The 18601-nt window shown below is 36.6% G+C and overlaps 1 protein-coding gene and 1 non-coding gene across 2 annotated transcripts; both read left to right on the forward strand.

Moving 5' to 3' along the window:
- Positions 1-117: 117 nt before the first annotated feature.
- xpd-1 (General transcription and DNA repair factor IIH helicase subunit XPD) lies at positions 118-18037 on the forward strand. The gene is made up of 12 exons (NM_001361883.3): positions 118-229; positions 639-768; positions 1263-1552; positions 3564-3815; positions 6772-6927; positions 11726-11983; positions 12493-12658; positions 13916-14195; positions 15312-15499; positions 15668-15764; positions 16483-16588; positions 17662-18037. The coding sequence occupies exons 1-12, from the start codon at positions 125-127 to the stop codon at positions 17899-17901; spliced, it is 2268 nt and encodes a 755-aa protein (NP_001348650.1). The 5' UTR covers positions 118-124; the 3' UTR covers positions 17902-18037.
- On the forward strand, positions 13686-13736 carry Y50D7A.18. Its single transcript, NR_052039.1, has one exon. It is a non-coding gene; the product is annotated as an Unclassified non-coding RNA Y50D7A.18 (non-coding RNA).
- Positions 18038-18601: the final 564 nt, after the last annotated feature.

Raw genomic sequence — 18601 nt, forward strand, 5'->3', positions numbered from 1 at the left:
TTTTTTTTCGAAGAATCTGGAAATTCTCGAAATTCCACTGAATTTCAAATTTTGAAAAACAATTAAAAATTTGCATTTTTTTTTGAATTTATTTAAAATTTTAAAATTTTTTTGCAGAAACACAATGCAACTGGACATTGACGGGTTAAAAGTCCTATTTCCGTACGATTATGTGTATCCCGAACAGGTTTTGTACATGAAGGAGGTCAAAAAGGCGTTGGATGCGAGGGTACGGACAAATTTAAAACATAAAAATTCAAATTACTCGCCTGGAAAAACTCAAAGCTCGCGCGCGGACTCGAACCCGTGACCTTCTGCGCCATAGCCCAAACTCTTAGCCACTGCGCCATACGGTGTGGCGCAGGCGTTAAGAGAGTTGGCTGTGGCGCAGAAGGTCACTGGTTCGAACCCTCTCGCGGGTTATATGTTTTCTGAGCGTAGATTTTAACTTTAAAGCTGTAAAACTGTGAAGAAAAGTTTCCATGTGGCAAATGTGTTATGTCGGCGATTTTTGTGTGAAAATATCAAATTTTAGCAGTAAAATATGCAAAAATTTGGAATTTTCACCTGAAATTGCTCACAGAGAGCACATTTGACCACTTTCCCGGGGAACCTCTGCCCAAATTTTCATTTTTCAGGGTCATGGACTACTGGAAATGCCGTCAGGAACCGGAAAAACCGTCTCACTACTGTCATTGGTGTTGGCTTATATGATATCGTATCCGGATAAGCTTGATAAGCTTGTCTATTGTTCCAGAACTATTCCAGGTAGCGGAAAAGCTCTGAAAAATGGTTGAAAATTGGCAAAATCCAGTTATTCACGGAAAAAAAACGTTCAAAAATGAAAAATATACCACATTTTCAAATTTTTGTCTGAAAAATTTTGATTTTAGCGTAAAATTTTGGATGGTGGGCTGTGGCTCAGAAGCTCACAGGTTCGAACCCTCTCGCTGGTTATGCATTTTTCTGAGCGTAGATTTTAGCACCAAAAAAACTTTGAAGAAAAGTTTCCCCGTGGCAAATGTGTTATGTCGGTGATTTTTGTGCGGAAATCTCAAATTTTAGCATTAAAATATGCAAAAATTTGAATTTTTCACCTGAAATTGCTCACAGAGAGCACATTTGACCACTTTCCCGGGGAACCTCTGCCCAAATTTTCCAATTTTTTTTTCGGGCTGAAAATCACTGAAAATGCTATTTTCAGTGCTAAAATCCTTCAAAAATTTGGGATTTTCCAGTAAAAAATTGATTTTTTTTTTCAGAAATCGAAAAATGCGTCGAAGAGATGAAAGTACTGTACGACTACTGGGAAAAAGAGACAGGACAGCCCGTTGCCAAGATTACTGTAGCAATGAGTGCACGCAAGAATCTGTGTGTAAATGAGCCGGTCGCTGCTCTAAGATTCGGAAATACAGTGGATTCGGCTTGTCAGAAGCTCACCGCCAGCTCGGCTCGACAGAAAAGAGCCGAAGATCCGACGTTGGAGGCGTGCGATTATTTTGAAAATTTCGAGGCGAAAAGTGTTCCAATGCAGAATGGAGTGTGGAATTTGGTAAAAATTTGCGAGTTTTGGGGAACGGATAAAATTGAGATTTTTAGGGAAAAAATCCAGGAAATTTGAAATTTTTACGAAAAATTCGGCTCAAAATCTATAAAAATAAGATTTTTGTGAAAAAAAAAGTGGTTAAATATCGAATAAATGAAGATTTTTACAGACAAAATCTAGAAAACCGATAATTTTTTTTGAAAAAATGGGTTTAAAATCGATAAAAGCGAAATTTTTGTAGATAAAATTTGCCTTTTTTCTTAAAAATATGCAAAAATGCAGAAATGCTCCAAATTTGTGATTTTCGAATGAAAAATTGTGCAAATTGGATGAAAAATTTGGCTTTTGGGGTGAAAAATCCAAAAATTTGATTTTTTCATGAAAAACTTTGTTAAAAATCGACAAAAATGGAATTTCTGTGAAGTCCAATTTTGGGAATAAAAATTACAAAAATTTGGAGATTTTCGATTAAAAGTCAATAGAATCACGATTTTTGACGAAAAATTAAGATTTCCGCTGTAAAATAGTTAAAAAACCTTTTCTGTTGGTTACTGTAGCCCCAGAAGTACGTAAACACTGACGAGGCACCGAATCTTACGACAAAATGCAGAAAATCGTCTAAAAATTGGTTTTTGGGGGTTACTGTAGTTCCAAAAGTACGCAAACACTGACTACGGTTCCCTAATACATCAGATATTACGACAAAGTGCAGAAAATCGCTAAAAATGACTTTACTGGGGTTACTGTAGCTCGAGAAATACGCAAACACCACTGACTACGGTTCCCTAATACATCAGATATTATGACAAAGTGCAGAAAATCGCTAAAAATGACTTTACTGGGGTTACTGTAGCTCCAAAAGTACGCAAACACTGACTACGGTTCCCTAATACATCAGATATTACGACAAAGTGCAGAAAATCGCTAAAAATGACTTTACTGGGGTTACTGTAGCTCCAGAAATACGCAAACACCGACTACGGGACCCTAATACATCAGATATTATGACAAAGTGCAGAAAATCGCTAAAAATGACTTTACTGGGGTTACTGTAGCTCCAAAAGTACGCAAACACTGACTACGGTTCCCTAATACATCAGATATTACGACAAAGTGCAGAAAATCGCTAAAAATGACTTTACTGGGGTTACTGTAGCTCCAGAAATACGCAAACACCGACTACGGGACCCTAATACATCGGATATTACGACAAAGTGCAGAAAATCGCTAAAAATGACTTTACTGGGGTTACTGTAGCTCCAGAAATACGCAAACACCGACTACGGTTCCCTAATACATCAGATATTACGACAAAGTGCAGAAAATCGCTAAAAATGACTTTACTGGGGTTACTGTACCTCCAGAAATACGCAAACACCGACTACGTGACCCTAATACATCAGATATTACGACAAAGTGCAGAAAATCGCTAAAAATGACTTTACTGGGGTTACTGTAGCTCCAGAAATACGCAAACACCGACTACGGTTCCCTAATACATCAGATATTACGACAAAGTGCAGAAAATCGCTAAAAATGACTTTACTGGGATTACTGTACCTCCAGAAATACGCAAACACCGACTACGTGACCCTAATACATCAGATATTACGACAAAGTGCAGAAAATCGCTAAAAATGACTTTACTGGGGTTACTGTAGCTCCAGAAATACGCAAACACCGACTACGGTTCCCTAATACATCAGATATTACGACAAAGTGCAGAAAATCGCTAAAAATGACTTTACTGGGGTTACTGTACCTCCAGAAATACGCAAACACCGACTACGTGACCCTAATACATCAGATATTACGACAAAGTGCAGAAATTCTCTAAAAATGACTTTACTGGGGTTACTGTAGCTCCAGAAATACGCAAACACCGACTACGCGACCCTAATACATCAGATATTACGACAAAGTGCAGAAATTCTCTAAAATGTCAAATTTAGTGGTTGAAACACTTAAAAACACTAAAAAAACTCCAATTTTAATGAAATTTTGTCCAAATTTTCAGGAAGACCTCCGTTCACTGGGCCGTGAAAAGAAGATTTGTCCATATTTCACAGCTCGTCAGGCCATCAACCGAGCCCATATCGTTGTCTATTCCTATCATTATATTCTTGATCCAAAAATTGCTGAGCTTGTTTCAAAGGATTTCAGTCGAAAATCCGTTGTCGTTTTTGATGAAGCACATAATATCGATAATGTGTGTATTGAGTCAATGTCGGTCGCTATTTCACAGAAAAATGCCGATCGAGCACTTCAGGTAACCCGAATTTTCGGATTTTTAGGGAAAATTTGGAGGAAAAAGGCTGTGAAAATTGGGTTTTTAGCGAAAATTTGATTAAAAACGTTGAAATTTTGGATTTTTAGCGAAAAAGTTTAATTTTTACTCGAAAAATTTAGAAAAAACGCTGAAAAGTCGATATCTAGCGGACATTTGAAGAAAATACCAAAATTTTGGATTTTTAGCGAAAAATTGGAGTAAACGCCGAAAAAGTTGAATTTTGGTGCTAAATTTAATGAGAAACGCTGAAAAATTGGAGTTCTAGCAAAAAAGTTGAATTTTTACCGAAAATTTGAAGAAAAAAGGCGAAAATTCTGAATTTTTACTCAAAAATCGGAAAACAATGCTGAATATTTGGATTTTTCGGACAAAAAATTGGAGAAAACGCCGAAAAAGTTGAATTTTAGTGCTAAATTTGATGAAAAACGGCAAAAAACTGGTGGATTTTCAACGAAAAAAAAGAAAAATGAGTAAAAGTTGAATTTTTACTGAAAATTTGAAGAAAAAAAGGCGAAAATTTGAATTTCATGCTAAAAATTAGAGAAAACGCCGAAAATTTCGGTTTTTTTAGAAAAAAATTGAGGAAAAACTTGAAAATGTGCAAAAATCAATTAATTTCAAATTTTTAGCCAAAATTTTTTTTTTTTGAAAATTCAGAATTAAAAAAAAACACTGAATTTCAACTGGATTTTTGCAATTTTTCCGAAAAAATCTGTAAAAATGCTGGAAAAATGAAGTTACAAACCATTTTTCAATGTTTTCGGGTTACTGTAGCCTCGAGAATGTACGCAAACAGCGATTAGGCACCGAATTCTACGACAAAATGCGGAAATTCGCCTAAAAATTGCTTTCCGGGGGTTACTGTAGCTCTAGAAGTACGCAAACACTGACAAATTGCAAATTTGATTTTTACACGGCCCGGCGAACCGTACGTGGCTGTAAAATCTCTACCGTAGTGAAATTTGGCTGACTGAATATTCAACGTTTGATACTCAGCGAAAAGTTTCGTACGACATTTTGCGGACGCGGCATTTTAATTGACGACACTTTCTTAGTTATAGAAACGCTGGTTATTTCGGCAATTTCGGGCAGAAATTGTGAAAAATAAATGGATTTTTATCGAATTTACAGAAAATAATTATTTGAAAGTATTGTATGTTGCTGATATTGAAGAAAATCGATACTTTAAACAGTTTTTCGCAATGTTTCTCGATTTTGGCCAATTTTTTCGAGTTTTAGAGCCCTGAAATTCCCTAAATCATATAATACCACATTTGGTTATTGAAAAACGCGTGTTATTATTGAAATTCGTTTATTAATATAAAAATTACAATGTTAATACTTGATAAAAATGTAAAAGATATTCAATAAAAATTTAAAATATTGTAAAAAGACCTAATCCGTAAGTGATCAGTTAGAAATTGCGATAAGAGAGATTATTTCCTTTTAGCTTTTCTTCTTGTCCAGTTATCTTGACGCATTTTTTCGGAAATTTCATTAGCAGTTTGTTAGATTCCATAAACATCGTGGACTTCTGCCATAGGTGGTGTAACTGTCAGTCCAAATCGGGGCTTATACGAGTTATATTCGGGCATCTTTATGTGGCAGCGGCGGTGGCAGAGTGATCCATTCGCAATCGGGTTGATTCTAAAAAAATTCTGATTTTTTAAGTTACAACTATCTTATTGGAAACTAACCATATTATGAATATTGTACACGTGATTCATATTGAAGTATTGCCATCCACTGTCACCAGGATAATGAATCGAAAAGTACCAAAGTTAATTGCATTCCAGCAGCGATTTATGCCGTTTCAAGGCGCTTCCTGTTGAACGATGAGTCGATAAACGATTCCAAACATCAGCCATCACGTTTCCAAAAGACGAATAATAGGAGTATAAAATCCTGGAAAAATTTTTTAATGAAAGGCTTCGTGACAAATTTGATATGAAATTTTCTTTTCGAAAAAAAGTTAACTTTTTGATCATAGACTATCGATTTTTTGGTCTTTTTAGAAAGATCTCGTCCAGTAGAACGTGAAAATGTCAAAAAAATATCGAAATTCTATACAGTTTTTCGAAAAAAAATTTTTAAAAATTTCAGTACTATTGAAATTTTCTTTTTAAAAAAAGTCCACTTTTTGAACATGAGGCCTCAATTTTTTGGTCTTTTTAGAAAGATCTAGTGCAGAAGATCGTAAAAACGTCAAAAAATATCGAAATTCTATAGTTTTTCGAAAATTTTTTTTTTTAAATTTCAGCACTATTGAAATTTTCTTTTTAAAAAAAGTCCACTTTTTGAACATGGGGCCTCAATTTTTTGGTCTTTTTAGAAAGATCTCGTCCAGTAATACGTGAAAATGTCAAAAAAATAAAGAAATTCTATAGGAATGTTGGGATTTTCCAGACACGAAAATCTCCGTCTCTCATTTTTTTCACATTTTTCAATTTTTCTCGATTTTTTCGACATGAAAGTTTGTTTTCTTGTACTTTTTCGAAAGCTGGCATCAAGACAAATGCTATGAAGGCATTTTTAATATCAAATTCTATAGGATTTTTTCACTAGATGGAAAAAACTCACTTTTTTCGGATTTTCCGCCTCCCAGTTGGCGGTTGAGTGCTGTTTTGTCGCGGTTTTTTAATTTTCTGCAACAAAATGTATATTTTTATCGATAAAAATGAGAAAAAACGAGAAAAAACGAAGATAAATGAGCTTAGCAGCCAAATTAAAAATGTTTATTCGTTAAAAAATCTTAACCATAGGAGGCGGTGGCCTAGCCGGCGCAGCTCTCGCGGCTCTTTCGCCGGGCCGTGTTTTTCGATACAATTTCCATCTTTTTAAACGTTTTTCTCTCCAAATTTTCACAATTTTGAGGAAAAAAATGATTTTAGATCCAATTTTTAAATACAAAAATCGCATTTTTATGAAATTTTAGGAGCTACAAAGCCTGGAAGGTGTGGTAAATCGAATGAAAAGCTCAAATTCGGAAAAACTTCAATCGGAATACGACAAGCTGGTTGAAGGACTGAAGAGAACTGAACGAGAACGGGCAAATGATGAGAGGCTAGCGAATCCTGTGCTACCGGATCAGGTCAATGACTTCCCAAATCGCAAAAAATACCGGATTTTTAGAGCCGAAATCAGTGAAAAATGGGTTAAAAACTGATAAAATTGAGATTTTTTAGATAAAAAATCCAGAAAATGGCAAATTTTTGAATAAAAGTGTCCTTTTTTTTTGGAAAAAACTAGTAAAAACCAAGATTTTTGCCGTAAAAACCACTTAAAAAACAAGGTTTAAAATACTTTTTCCGGGGTTACTGTAGCGCCACCAAAAATACGCAAACACCGACTACCGTATCCCAATACACCGAACCTTACGACAAAATGCAGAAATTTTCCGAAATTTGTGACTTTCGAATGAAAAATGTGCAAAATTGAATAAAAATGCTTTTTAAAATATATATTTCTAAAAAAAAATTTGAAGAAAAAAAATCGGGTTTTTTACGGTTAAAATTGCCGATTTGTCGGAATTTTTCAATTCGTGCGGTTTGCCGATTTGCCGGAAATTTCTTTCTCCGGTAATTGCCGATTTGCCGGAAGTGTAAAATTCCGTCGATTTGCCTATTTACCGGTTTGCCGGTTTGTCTCAAGTTTTCTATTCCGGCAATTTCCCGATTTGCCGGAATTTTTCAACTTCGCCAATTTGCCGATTGGTCGAAAATGTTCAACTCCGGCAATTTTCCGATTTGCCGAAATTTCCAATTTCGCCAATTTTCCGATTTGCCGGATATAATCAATTCCGGCAATTTTACAATTTTCCGGATTTTTTAAATTCCGGCAATGTCCCGATTTGCCGGAATTTTTTAATTTTGCCGATTTGCCGGAAATTATCAATTCCGGCAAGTTGGCGATTTGCCGGATTTTTTAAATTTTGCCGATTTGCCGGAAATTGTAAGTTCTGGCAATTTGCCGAATTTCCGGAAATTGTAAATTCTGACAATTTGCTGATTTGCCGGAAATTCTCAATTGCGCCAATTTGCCGATTGGTCGAAAATGTTCAATTCCGCCAATTTGCCGATTTGCCCGAAATTTCAGTGAAAAATGGGTTAAAAACTGATAAAATTGAGATTTTTTAGTGGAAAAAATCCAGAAAATGGCAAATTTTTGAATAAAAGTGTCCTTTTTTGGAAAAAACTAGTAAAAACCTAGATTTTTGCCATAAAAACCACGAAAAACAAGGTTTAAAATACTTTTTCCGGGGTTACTGTAGCGCCAAAAATACGCAAACACCGAATCTTACGACAAAATGCAGAAATTTTCCAAATTTGTGACTTTTGCCGATTTGCCTATTTACCGGTTTGCCGGTTTGTCTCAAGTTTTCTATTCCGGCAATTTTCCGATTTGCCGGAAATATTCAATTCCGGCAATTTTACAATTTTCCGGATTTTTAAAATTCCGGCAATGTCCCGATTTGCCGGAATTTTTTAATTTTGCCGATTTGCCGGAAATATTCAATTCCGGCAATTTTACAATTTTCCGGATTTTTTAAATTCCGGCAATGTCCCGATTTGCCGGAATTTTTTAATTTTGCCGATTTGCCGGAAATTATCAATTCCGGCAAGTTGGCGATTTGCCGGAAATTTTCAATTCCGGCAATTTGTCGATTTGCCGGAAAGTTCTAATTCCGGCAATTTTCCGATTTGCCCGAAATTTTCAATTCCGCCAATTTGTCGATTTGCCGGAAAGTTCTAATTCCGGCAATTTGCCGATTTGCCCGAAATTTTCAATTCCGCCAATTTGTCGATTTGCCGGAAATTTTCAATTTCACCAATTTGCCGGAAATTTTCAATTTCACCAATTTGCCGGAAATTTTCAATTCAGGCAATATGCCGATTTGTCGGAAATTTTGAATTCCGGCAATTTGCCGATTTGCCGGAAATTTTCAATTCCGGCAATTTGTCGATTTGCCGGAAAGTTCTAATTCCGGCAATTTTCCGATTTGCCCGAAATTTTCAATTCCTCCAATTTGTCGATTTGCCGGAAAGTTCTAATTCCGGCAATTTGCCGATTTGCCCGAAATTTTCAATTCCGCCAATTTGTCGATTTGCCGGAAATTTTCAATTTCACCAATTTGCCGGAAATTTTCAATTCCGGCTATTTGCCGATTTGCCGGAAGTTTAAAATTCCGCCGATTTGTCGATTTGCCGGAAAGTTTTAATTCCGGCAATTTTCCGATTTACCCGAAATTTTCAATTCCGCCAATTTGCCGATTTGCCGGAAATTTTCAATTCCGCCAATTTGCCGATTTGCCGGAAGTTTAAAATTCCGCCAATTTGTCGATTTGCCGGAAAGTTTTAATTCCGGCAATTTTCCGATTTGCCCGAAATTTTCAATTCCGCCAATTTGTCGATTTGCCGGAAATTTTCAATTTCACCAATTTGCCGATTTGCCAGAAATTGTCAATTCCGGCAAGTTACCAATTCGCCGGAAATTTTCAATTCAGGCAATATGCCGATTTGTCGGAAATTTTGAATTCCGGCAATTTGCCGATTTGCCGGAAATTTTCAATTCCGGCAATTTGTCGATTTGCCGGAAAGTTCTAATTCCGGCAATTTTCCGATTTGCCCGAAATTTTCAATTCCGCCAATTTGTCGATTTGCCGGAAAGTTCTAATTCCGGCAATTTGCCGATTTGCCCGAAATTTTCAATTCCGCCAATTTGTCGATTTGCCGGAAATTTTCAATTTCACCAATTTGCCGGAAATTTTCAATTTCACCAATTTGCCGGAAATTTTCAATTCAGGCAATATGCCGATTTGTCGGAAATTTTGAATTCCGGCAATTTGCCGATTTGCCGGAAATTTTCAATTCCGGCAATTTGTCGATTTGCCGGAAAGTTCTAATTCCGGCAATTTTCCGATTTGCCCGAAATTTTCAATTCCGCCAATTTGTCGATTTGCCGGAAAGTTCTAATTCCGGCAATTTGCCGATTTGCCCGAAATTTTCAATTCCGCCAATTTGTCGATTTGCCGGAAATTTTCAATTTCACCAATTTGCCGGAAATTTTCAATTCCGGCTATTTGCCGATTTGCCGGAAGTTTAAAATTCCGCCGATTTGTCGATTTGCCGGAAAGTTTTAATTCCGGCAATTTTCCGATTTACCCGAAATTTTCAATTCCGCCAATTTGCCGATTTGCCGGAAATTTTCAATTCCGCCAATTTGCCGATTTGCCGGAAGTTTAAAATTCCGCCAATTTGTCGATTTGCCGGAAAGTTTTAATTCCGGCAATTTTCCGATTTGCCCGAAATTTTCAATTCCGCCAATTTGTCGATTTGCCGGAAATTTTCAATTTCACCAATTTGCCGATTTGCCAGAAATTGTCAATTCCGGCAAGTTACCAATTCGCCGGAAATTTTCAATTCAGGCAATATGCCGATTTGTCGGAAATTTTGAATTCCGGCAATTTGCCGATTTGCCGGAAATTTTCAATTCCGGCAATTTGTCGATTTGCCGGAAAGTTCTAATTCCGGCAATTTTCCGATTTGCCCGAAATTTTCAATTCCGCCAATTTGTCGATTTGCCGGAAAGTTCTAATTCCGGCAATTTGCCGATTTGCCCGAAATTTTCAATTCCGCCAATTTGTCGATTTGCCGGAAAGTTCTAATTCCGGCAATTTGCCGATTTGCCCGAAATTTTCAATTCCGCCAATTTGTCGATTTGCCGGAAATTTTCAATTTCACCAATTTGCCGGAAATTTTCAATTCAGGCAATATGCCGATTTGCCGGAAGTTTAAAATTCCGCCGATTTGTCGATTTGCCGGAAAGTTTTAATTCCGGCAATTTTCCGATTTACCCGAAATTTTCAATTCCGCCAATTTGCCGATTTGCCGGAAATTTTCAATTCCGCCAATTTGCCGATTTGCCGGAAGTTTAAAATTCCGCCAATTTGTCGATTTGCCGGAAAGTTTTAATTCCGGCAATTTTCCGATTTGCCCGAAATTTTCAATTCCGCCAATTTGTCGATTTGCCGGAAATTTTCAATTTCACCAATTTGCCGATTTGCCAGAAATTGTCAATTCCGGCAAGTTACCAATTCGCCGGAAATTTTCAATTCAGGCAATATGCCGATTTGTCGGAAATTTTGAATTCCGGCAATTTGCCGATTTGCCGGAAATTTTCAATTCCGGCAATTTGTCGATTTGCCGGAAAGTTCTAATTCCGGCAATTTTCCGATTTGCCCGAAATTTTCAATTCCGCCAATTTGTCGATTTGCCGGAAAGTTCTAATTCCGGCAATTTGCCGATTTGCCCGAAATTTTCAATTCCGCCAATTTGTCGATTTGCCGGAAATTTTCAATTTCACCAATTTGCCGGAAATTTTCAATTCAGGCAATATGCCGATTTGCCGGAAGTTTAAAATTCCGCCGATTTGTCGATTTGCCGGAAAGTTTTAATTCCGGCAATTTTCCGATTTACCCGAAATTTTCAATTCCGCCAATTTGCCGATTTGCCGGAAATTTTCAATTCCGCCAATTTGCCGATTTGCCGGAAGTTTAAAATTCCGCCAATTTGTCGATTTGCCGGAAAGTTTTAATTCCGGCAATTTTCCGATTTGCCCGAAATTTTCAATTCCGCCAATTTGTCGATTTGCCGGAAATTTTCAATTTCACCAATTTGCCGATTTGCCAGAAATTGTCAATTCCGGCAAGTTACCAATTCGCCGGAAATTTTCAATTCCGGCAAGCTCGCGATTTGCCGGAATTTTTAATTCCGGTAATTTTCCGATTTGCCGGTTTGCCGGAATTTTTTAATTTTGCCGATTTGCCGGAATTTTTTAATTTTGCCGATTTGCCGGTTTATGTATTACAAAAAAAACTTATTTTTTTGCAGATTCTCCACGAAGCCGTACCGGGAAACATTCGACAAGCCAATCACTTCCTCCTGTTCCTCAAACGATTCGTAGAATACATCCGTCACCGCCTACGCACCCATCAGGTGTTAATTGAAAGTCCTGCCGCTTTTATGAAGGATATTCTCGATCGAATGTGTATTGAGAGAAAACCAATGAGATTCTGTGCTGAAAGATTGTCGAATTTGGTAAAAACTCTGGAAATTACTGATAACGGAGATGTTTGGGCGCTTTCGCAGGTAAAAATTACGAGCTTCGATGAAAATTTCAGAAAAATTGGGAATTTTCACATTGCAAATGTATTAAAAAATTAGTTTTTCGAGTTTTAAAACATAAAAATTCAAATTCCTCGCCTAGAAAAACCTAGAGCTCGCAAGAGGACTCGAACCCGGGACCTTCTGTGCCATAGCTCAACCTCTTAGCCACTGCGCCATACGGCGTGGCGCAGGCGGTAAGAGAGTTGGGTGTGACGCATAAGGTCGCAGGTTCGAACCCTCTCGCGGGTTATAAGTTTTTATAAGCGTAGATTTCAACTTTCAAGTTTTAAAACCTTGAAGAAAAGTTTCCACGTGGCAAATGTGTTATGTCGGCGATTTTTGTGTGAAAATATCAAATTTTAAGGAATAAAATATGCAAAAATTTGGAATTTTCACCCGAAATTGCTCACAGAGAGCACATTTGACCACTTTCCCGGGGAACCTCTGCCCAAATTTTCCATTTTTTTCCCAAAAAACACTCAAATTTTCAGGTTACAACACTTTGCACACTGGTTTCGACGTATTCGAAAGGATTTTCAGTAATTGTTGAACCACAGGATGGTAGTCAACTGGCAGTTATTACGCTATCATGTCATGATGCTTCTATCGCGATTCGCCCTGTTATGAGCCGATTTCAATCTGTTATTATCACTTCTGGTTGGTAAAATTGCTGGAAAACGAGATTTTCTGCAAAAAAATCGAAGAAAATCGAAAAAAAATGGAAGAAAAACGATGAAATTTGGAGCTTTTACCGTTAAAATCGCTAAAATTTTAATTTTTAGGGTTACTGTAGCCCCAAAAATACGCAAACACCGACTAGGCACCGAACCTCACAACAAATTGCAGAAAATCTCGAAAAAATGAGTAATTGAGCTGAAATTAAGCTTTTGATTCAGAATTTGGTGGTTAAAATTGAGAAAAACTCGAAAAATCGTGTAAAATTCCAAAATTTTCGATCATTTTACTCTAGAAAGTTGAATTCCTGCAATTTCGAAGTTTTCGGGATTACTGTAGCGCCAAAAGTACGCAGACACCGTCTACCGTACCCCAATACACCAGGTCCTACGACAAATTGCAGAAAACCCGAAAAACTGGGTAAATGAGCTAAAATTAAGCTTTTGATTTAAATTTTAGTGCTCAAAACTGCGGGAAAACTCCAAATTTTCCAAAAAAATCGTTTAAAATTCTAGATTTTTGATAATTTTTTTCTTAAACAAGTTGAATTTCTGCAATTTCGAAGTTTTTGGGGTTACTGTAGCCCCGAAAATACGCAGACACCGTCTGCCGTACCACAATACACCAGATTTTACGACTAAATGCAGAAAACCCGAAAAACTGGGTAAATGAGCTAAAATTAAGCTTTTGATTTAGAATTTAATGCTTAAAATTGAGAAAAACTCGAAAAATCGTGTAAAATTCCAAAATTTTCGATTATTTTCGCTGAAAGCAGTTAAATTCCTGCAATATATCGAATTTTCGAAGTTGTCGGGGTTACTGTAGCCCCGAAAATACGCAATCACCGTCTACCGTACCCCAATACACCAGGTCTTACGACAAATTGCAGAAAATTAGAAAAACGCGTTTAATCTCAAATTTAGGACTTAAAATATCGAGAAATCGTGACATTTTTCACATTTTTCACGAAAGAAAACTTATTTTCATGCAAAATATTTGTTTTCGGACAATTTTCGACGTTTTCGGGGTTACTGTAGCGTCAAAAGTACGCAAACACCGACTACGGTACGCCAATATACCAGATCTTACGACAAATTGCAGAAAATTGCAGAAAATTGCAGAAAATCAATAATTAGGCTAAATTGAAGCCTCTGATTTCGAATTTAGTACGGAAAATTGATGAAAAATGTTCAAAAACCTTTAAAAATCCCAGATTTTCTTTAAAATTTCCAATTTCAGGAACCCTCTCGCCACTGGAAATGTATCCAAAAGTTTTGGATTTCGACCCGTCCGTCATCGCATCATTCACAATGACACTGGCCCGCCCGTGCTTGAGTCCCCTCGTAGTTGCACGTGGAAATGACCAAGTGGCGATGACGTCACGATTCGAGCAACGAGCCGACGTGGCGGTTATTCGAAATTACGGGAATTTAGTGTTGGAAATGGCGTCGTTGGTGCCTGATGGAATGGTTGTATTCTTTACGAGCTATTTGTATATGGAGAATGTTATTGGAGTTTGGTACGGAAAATTGACTGAAAATCGACTTTTCTGGCTAAAAATCAATAATTTGAGATTTTTTCCGTTGAAAAACTGACCAAAATTGGGTTTTTTGGACCTAAGCGAGCGAAATTTTGTTTTTTTCCATAGAAAAATTAATAAAATAAGCGAATTTAGAGCCTCTTGAAATGGCTTGAAAATCGATTTTTACCTGAAAACTGCTGAAAAATTAGTTTTTCGAGATTTAAAACATAAAAATTCAAATTCCTCGACTAGAAAAACCTAAAAACCTATGCTCGCGGGCGGAATTGAACCCGTGACCTTCTGCGCCATAGCTCAACCTCTTAGCCATTGCGCCATACGGCGTGGCGCAGGCGGTAAGATGATGGGCTGTGGCGCATAAGGTCACGGGTTCGAACCCTCTCGCGGGTTTTATGTTTTTCTAAGCGTGGATTATAGCTGTAAAACATTGAAAAAAGGTTTCCACGTGGCAAATGTGTTATGTCGGCGATTTTTGTGTGAAAATATCAAATTTTAGCATTAAAATATGCAAAAATTTGGAATTTTCACCCGGAATTGCTCACAGAGAACACATTTGACCACTTTGCCGGGGAACCTCTGACCAAATTTTCAATTTTTCTGACTGATAAATCGGAAAATGATAAAAATTGTAAAGAAACCCGAAAAAAAAATCAGAAATTGGCTAAAAAAGCGTAAAAGTGGAGAAAAACGAGAATAAATTCAGCTTAAAACGAAAAATTTCACCAATTGCCAAATTTTCTGGAATTTTTATTACAAATCTGTCAAAAATCGCAAAAGTTGCAGTTTTTCTCCCCCTAAATTGAAATTTTCGCGAAATTAAAAAATTGGCGAATTTTCGACAAATGGAAAGTGTCCATTTTAGAGGCGTGGCCGAATTTTCTAAAATATGCTCCGTGGCAAATGTGTTATGTCGGCGATTTTTGGTGTGGAAATTTCAAATTGTAGCATTAAAATATGCAAAAATTTGGAATTTTCACCCGAAATTGCTCACAGAGAGCACATTTGACCACTTTCCCGGGGAACCTATGCCCAAATTTTCCTTTTTTTTTCTCGAGCTGAATATATAATTTTGATAAAAGTTCCAATAAATTTCAGGTACGAACAGCACATAATCGATGAGCTAATGAAGTATAAGCTACTTTTCATTGAAACCAACGATGCACTGGAAACCTCGGCGGCACTTGAAAAATACGTGGAAGCTTGTGACAGTGGACGTGGAGCTGTGCTCTTTTCAGTTGCACGGGGAAAAGTTTCAGAGGGAATTGATTTTAGCCATCATTTGGGTGAGATTTCGAGCGGAAAATTTCGATAAAAATTGGCTCTAAACTGCGAAAAATGTGCAATTTACACTCAAAAACCACGAAAAATTATTAAATTTTAGCAGATTTTCAGTGAAAATCACTGAAAATCTCACATTTTTCAAGAAAAACCGAAAAATTTCAATTTTTCAGGTCGATGTGTTATAATGCTTGGAATTCCGTATATGTACACCGAGAGCCGAGTACTCAGAGCCCGGTTGGAGTATTTGAGAGATCAATTTGGAATTAAGTAGGAATTTTCTACAGTTCAAATGAGAATTTCAGCCAAAAATTCAATAAAATCGCGAATTTTCACCTAAAATTCAATTTCCAAGAACTTTCCGGGTTACTGTAGCACCAAAAGTACGCAAACACCGTCTAGCGCACCAAATTTTACGACAATATGCAGAAAATCCCTATAAATCGAGTTTCCGGAATTAAAAATCACGAGAAACTCGAATTTTGTGCATTTTCAGTCAATTTGGAAGTTTATGGGTTACTGTAGCTCCAAAAGTACGCAAACACCGTCTAGCACACCAAATTTTACGACAATATGCAGAAAATCCCTATAAATCGAGTTTCCGGAATTAAAAATCACGAGAAACTCGAATTATGTGCATTTTCAGTCAATTTGGAAGTTTATGGGTTACTGTAGCTCCAAAAGTACGCAAACACCGTCTAGCACACCAAATTTTACGACAATATGCAGAAAATCCCTATAAATCGAGTTTCCGGAATTAAAAATCACGAGAAACTCGAATTTTGTGCATTTTCAGTCAATTTGGAAGTTTATGGGTTACTGTAGCTCCAAAAGTACGCAAACACCGACTACCGTATCCCAGCGCGCACCAGATTTCACGACAAAATTTGCAAAAAAAAAGCTTCAAAACAAATGAAATTTTAACATTTTTTGGAGTTTTTAGTGAAAAAATTGCCTAAAAACTACCAAAACTTGATGATTTTTCCAGAGAAAATGATTTTCTGACATTTGACGCAATGCGACACACTGCTCAATGTATGGGACGAGCTCTCCGTTCGAAAACTGATTACGGATTGATGGTATTTGCTGATAAGGTATAAAATAAAGAGATTTATCGATTTCCCGAAAAAAAATCAGAAAAATCAGAAAATTCTCGATTAAAAAATCACGAAATTTAACCAGAAAAAGTTGTTTGAAAATTTTTTGGCAATTTTTCAACAAAAAATGTGTCCATTTTGTGGGCGTGGCATGAGAATTTGAAAAAAAAGCTAAATATTGATTTTTTTCACTGGAAAATCAGAACACTTTGAAATAATTTGCACAAAATTCACTAAAAAACCTGAAAAGCTAAGCAAGTTTTTTTTCCATTTTAGCTGCAAAAAATATTCAAAAAAATTTTTGGATTTTGGTAGAAAAATTCCACGATTTTTGTTAAAAACATATCGAAAGTTCACTAATGTTCATAGTTTCAAACTGATTTTTTTCAGCTTGAAATGCGCTGAAATTCTGATGTACCATGTGGCAAATGTGCTATGTCGGCGATTTTTGTGCGGAAATATCAAATTTTAGCATTAAAATATGCAAAAATTTGGAATTTTCACCCGAAATTGCTCACCGGGAGCACATTTGACCACTTTCCCGGGGAACCTCTGCCCAAATTTTCATTTTTTTTTTGGACGGAAAATTCGGAAAATGATTTGAATTGTAGAGATACTCTGAAAAAATCTGAAATTGGCTGAAAAAAATAGCGGAAAATTGAAGAAATACGAAGAATTTCACCAGCTGCCCAATTTTCTGAAATTTTTATTAGAAATCTGCCAAAAATCGCAAAAAATATAGTTTTTCGTCCCCAAAATTGAAAATTTTCGCTTAAAAATGCGAAATTATTTTCAAAATTCAAAATTTTGAAGCTTTGAAAAGTGACCATATAATGGGCGTGGCTTGTGATGCTCCGCCCATTTTTCTAGAGAATTTGAAAAATATTTTCCGTGGCAAATGTGTTATGTCGGTGATTTTTGTGTGGAAATTTCAAATTTTAGCATAAAAATATGCAAAAATTTGGAATTTTCACCCGAAATTGCTCACAGAGAGCACATTTGACCACTTTCCCGGGGAACCTCTGCCCAAATTTTCCATGTTTCCCCTCAAAACTTGTAATTTTCTTCAGAGATTCTCCCGAAACGACAAACGTGGAAAATTGCCCCGCTGGATGCAGGAATACCTGGAGCCAGCTTGTACCAATCTGAGCATTGACGAAGCGGCACAAGTTGCCAGGCGTTGGCTCACACTAATGGCTCAGCCATTCGAAAAGGAGCATCAGCTGGGTGTTTCGTTGTTGGATAAGGAAATGGTTCACGATTCGCAGATTATGAAGAGATTTGAACGTGTTGTTGAATATGTTGATTAGATTTTTTTTTTGATTTTTGAGCTATTTTTCATGGAAAATTTGTAAAAATTTGAGAAAAAACCGTGAAAAATGAGTGAAAAACAAAAAAAATCGCTAAAAATTGATATTTAAGCCAATTTTCAGTGAAATTTCTCAAAAAAAATCAAATTTTTGGGTTACTGTAGCCCCAATAGTACGTAAACACTAAAATTCCCGTTCTTCAGTAAATTTTCGCAAAAATTTAAGTTTTTTGGGTTACTGTAGCTCCAAGAGTACGCAAACACTGTTATGGGCGTTTTTCAGTGAAATTTCTCAAAAATCCGAATATTTTCGGGTTACTGTAGCTCCAAGAGTATGCAAACACTGTTATGGGCGTTTTTCAGTGAAATTTCTCAAAAAAAAATCAAATTTTTGGGTTACTGTAGCCCCAATAGTACGTAAACACTAAAATTCCCGTTCTTCAGTAAATTTTCGCAAAAATTTAAGTTTTTTGGGTTACTGTAGCTCCAAGAGTACGCAAACACTGTTATGGGCGTTTTTCAGTGAAATTTCTCAAAAATCCGAATATTTTCGGGTTACTGTAGCTCCAAGAGTACGCAAACACTGTTATGGGCGTTTTTCAGTGAAATTTCTCAAAAATTCGAATATTTTAGGGTTACTGTAGCCCCAAAAGTACGCAAACACTGAAATGCGCAATTTTCAGTGAAATTTCTCAAAATTT

Source organism: Caenorhabditis elegans, chromosome III, assembly GCF_000002985.6.
Source record: "Caenorhabditis elegans chromosome III".
Taxonomy (NCBI): domain Eukaryota; kingdom Metazoa; phylum Nematoda; class Chromadorea; order Rhabditida; family Rhabditidae; genus Caenorhabditis; species Caenorhabditis elegans.

What these genes read in the sequence shown, in the direction of transcription:
- xpd-1 (NM_001361883.3), top strand. Translation starts at nt 125, where the DNA reads ATGCAACTGGACATTGACGGGTTAAAAGTCCTATTTCCGTACGATTAT. An exon ending in AAAAGGCGTTGGATGCGAGG is followed by an intron (nt 230 to 638) that starts GTACGGACAAAT and finishes TTCATTTTTCAG; the next exon opens with GGTCATGGACTACTGGAAAT. An exon ending in ATGCCGATCGAGCACTTCAG is followed by an intron (nt 3,816 to 6,771) that starts GTAACCCGAATT and finishes ATGAAATTTTAG; the next exon opens with GAGCTACAAAGCCTGGAAGG.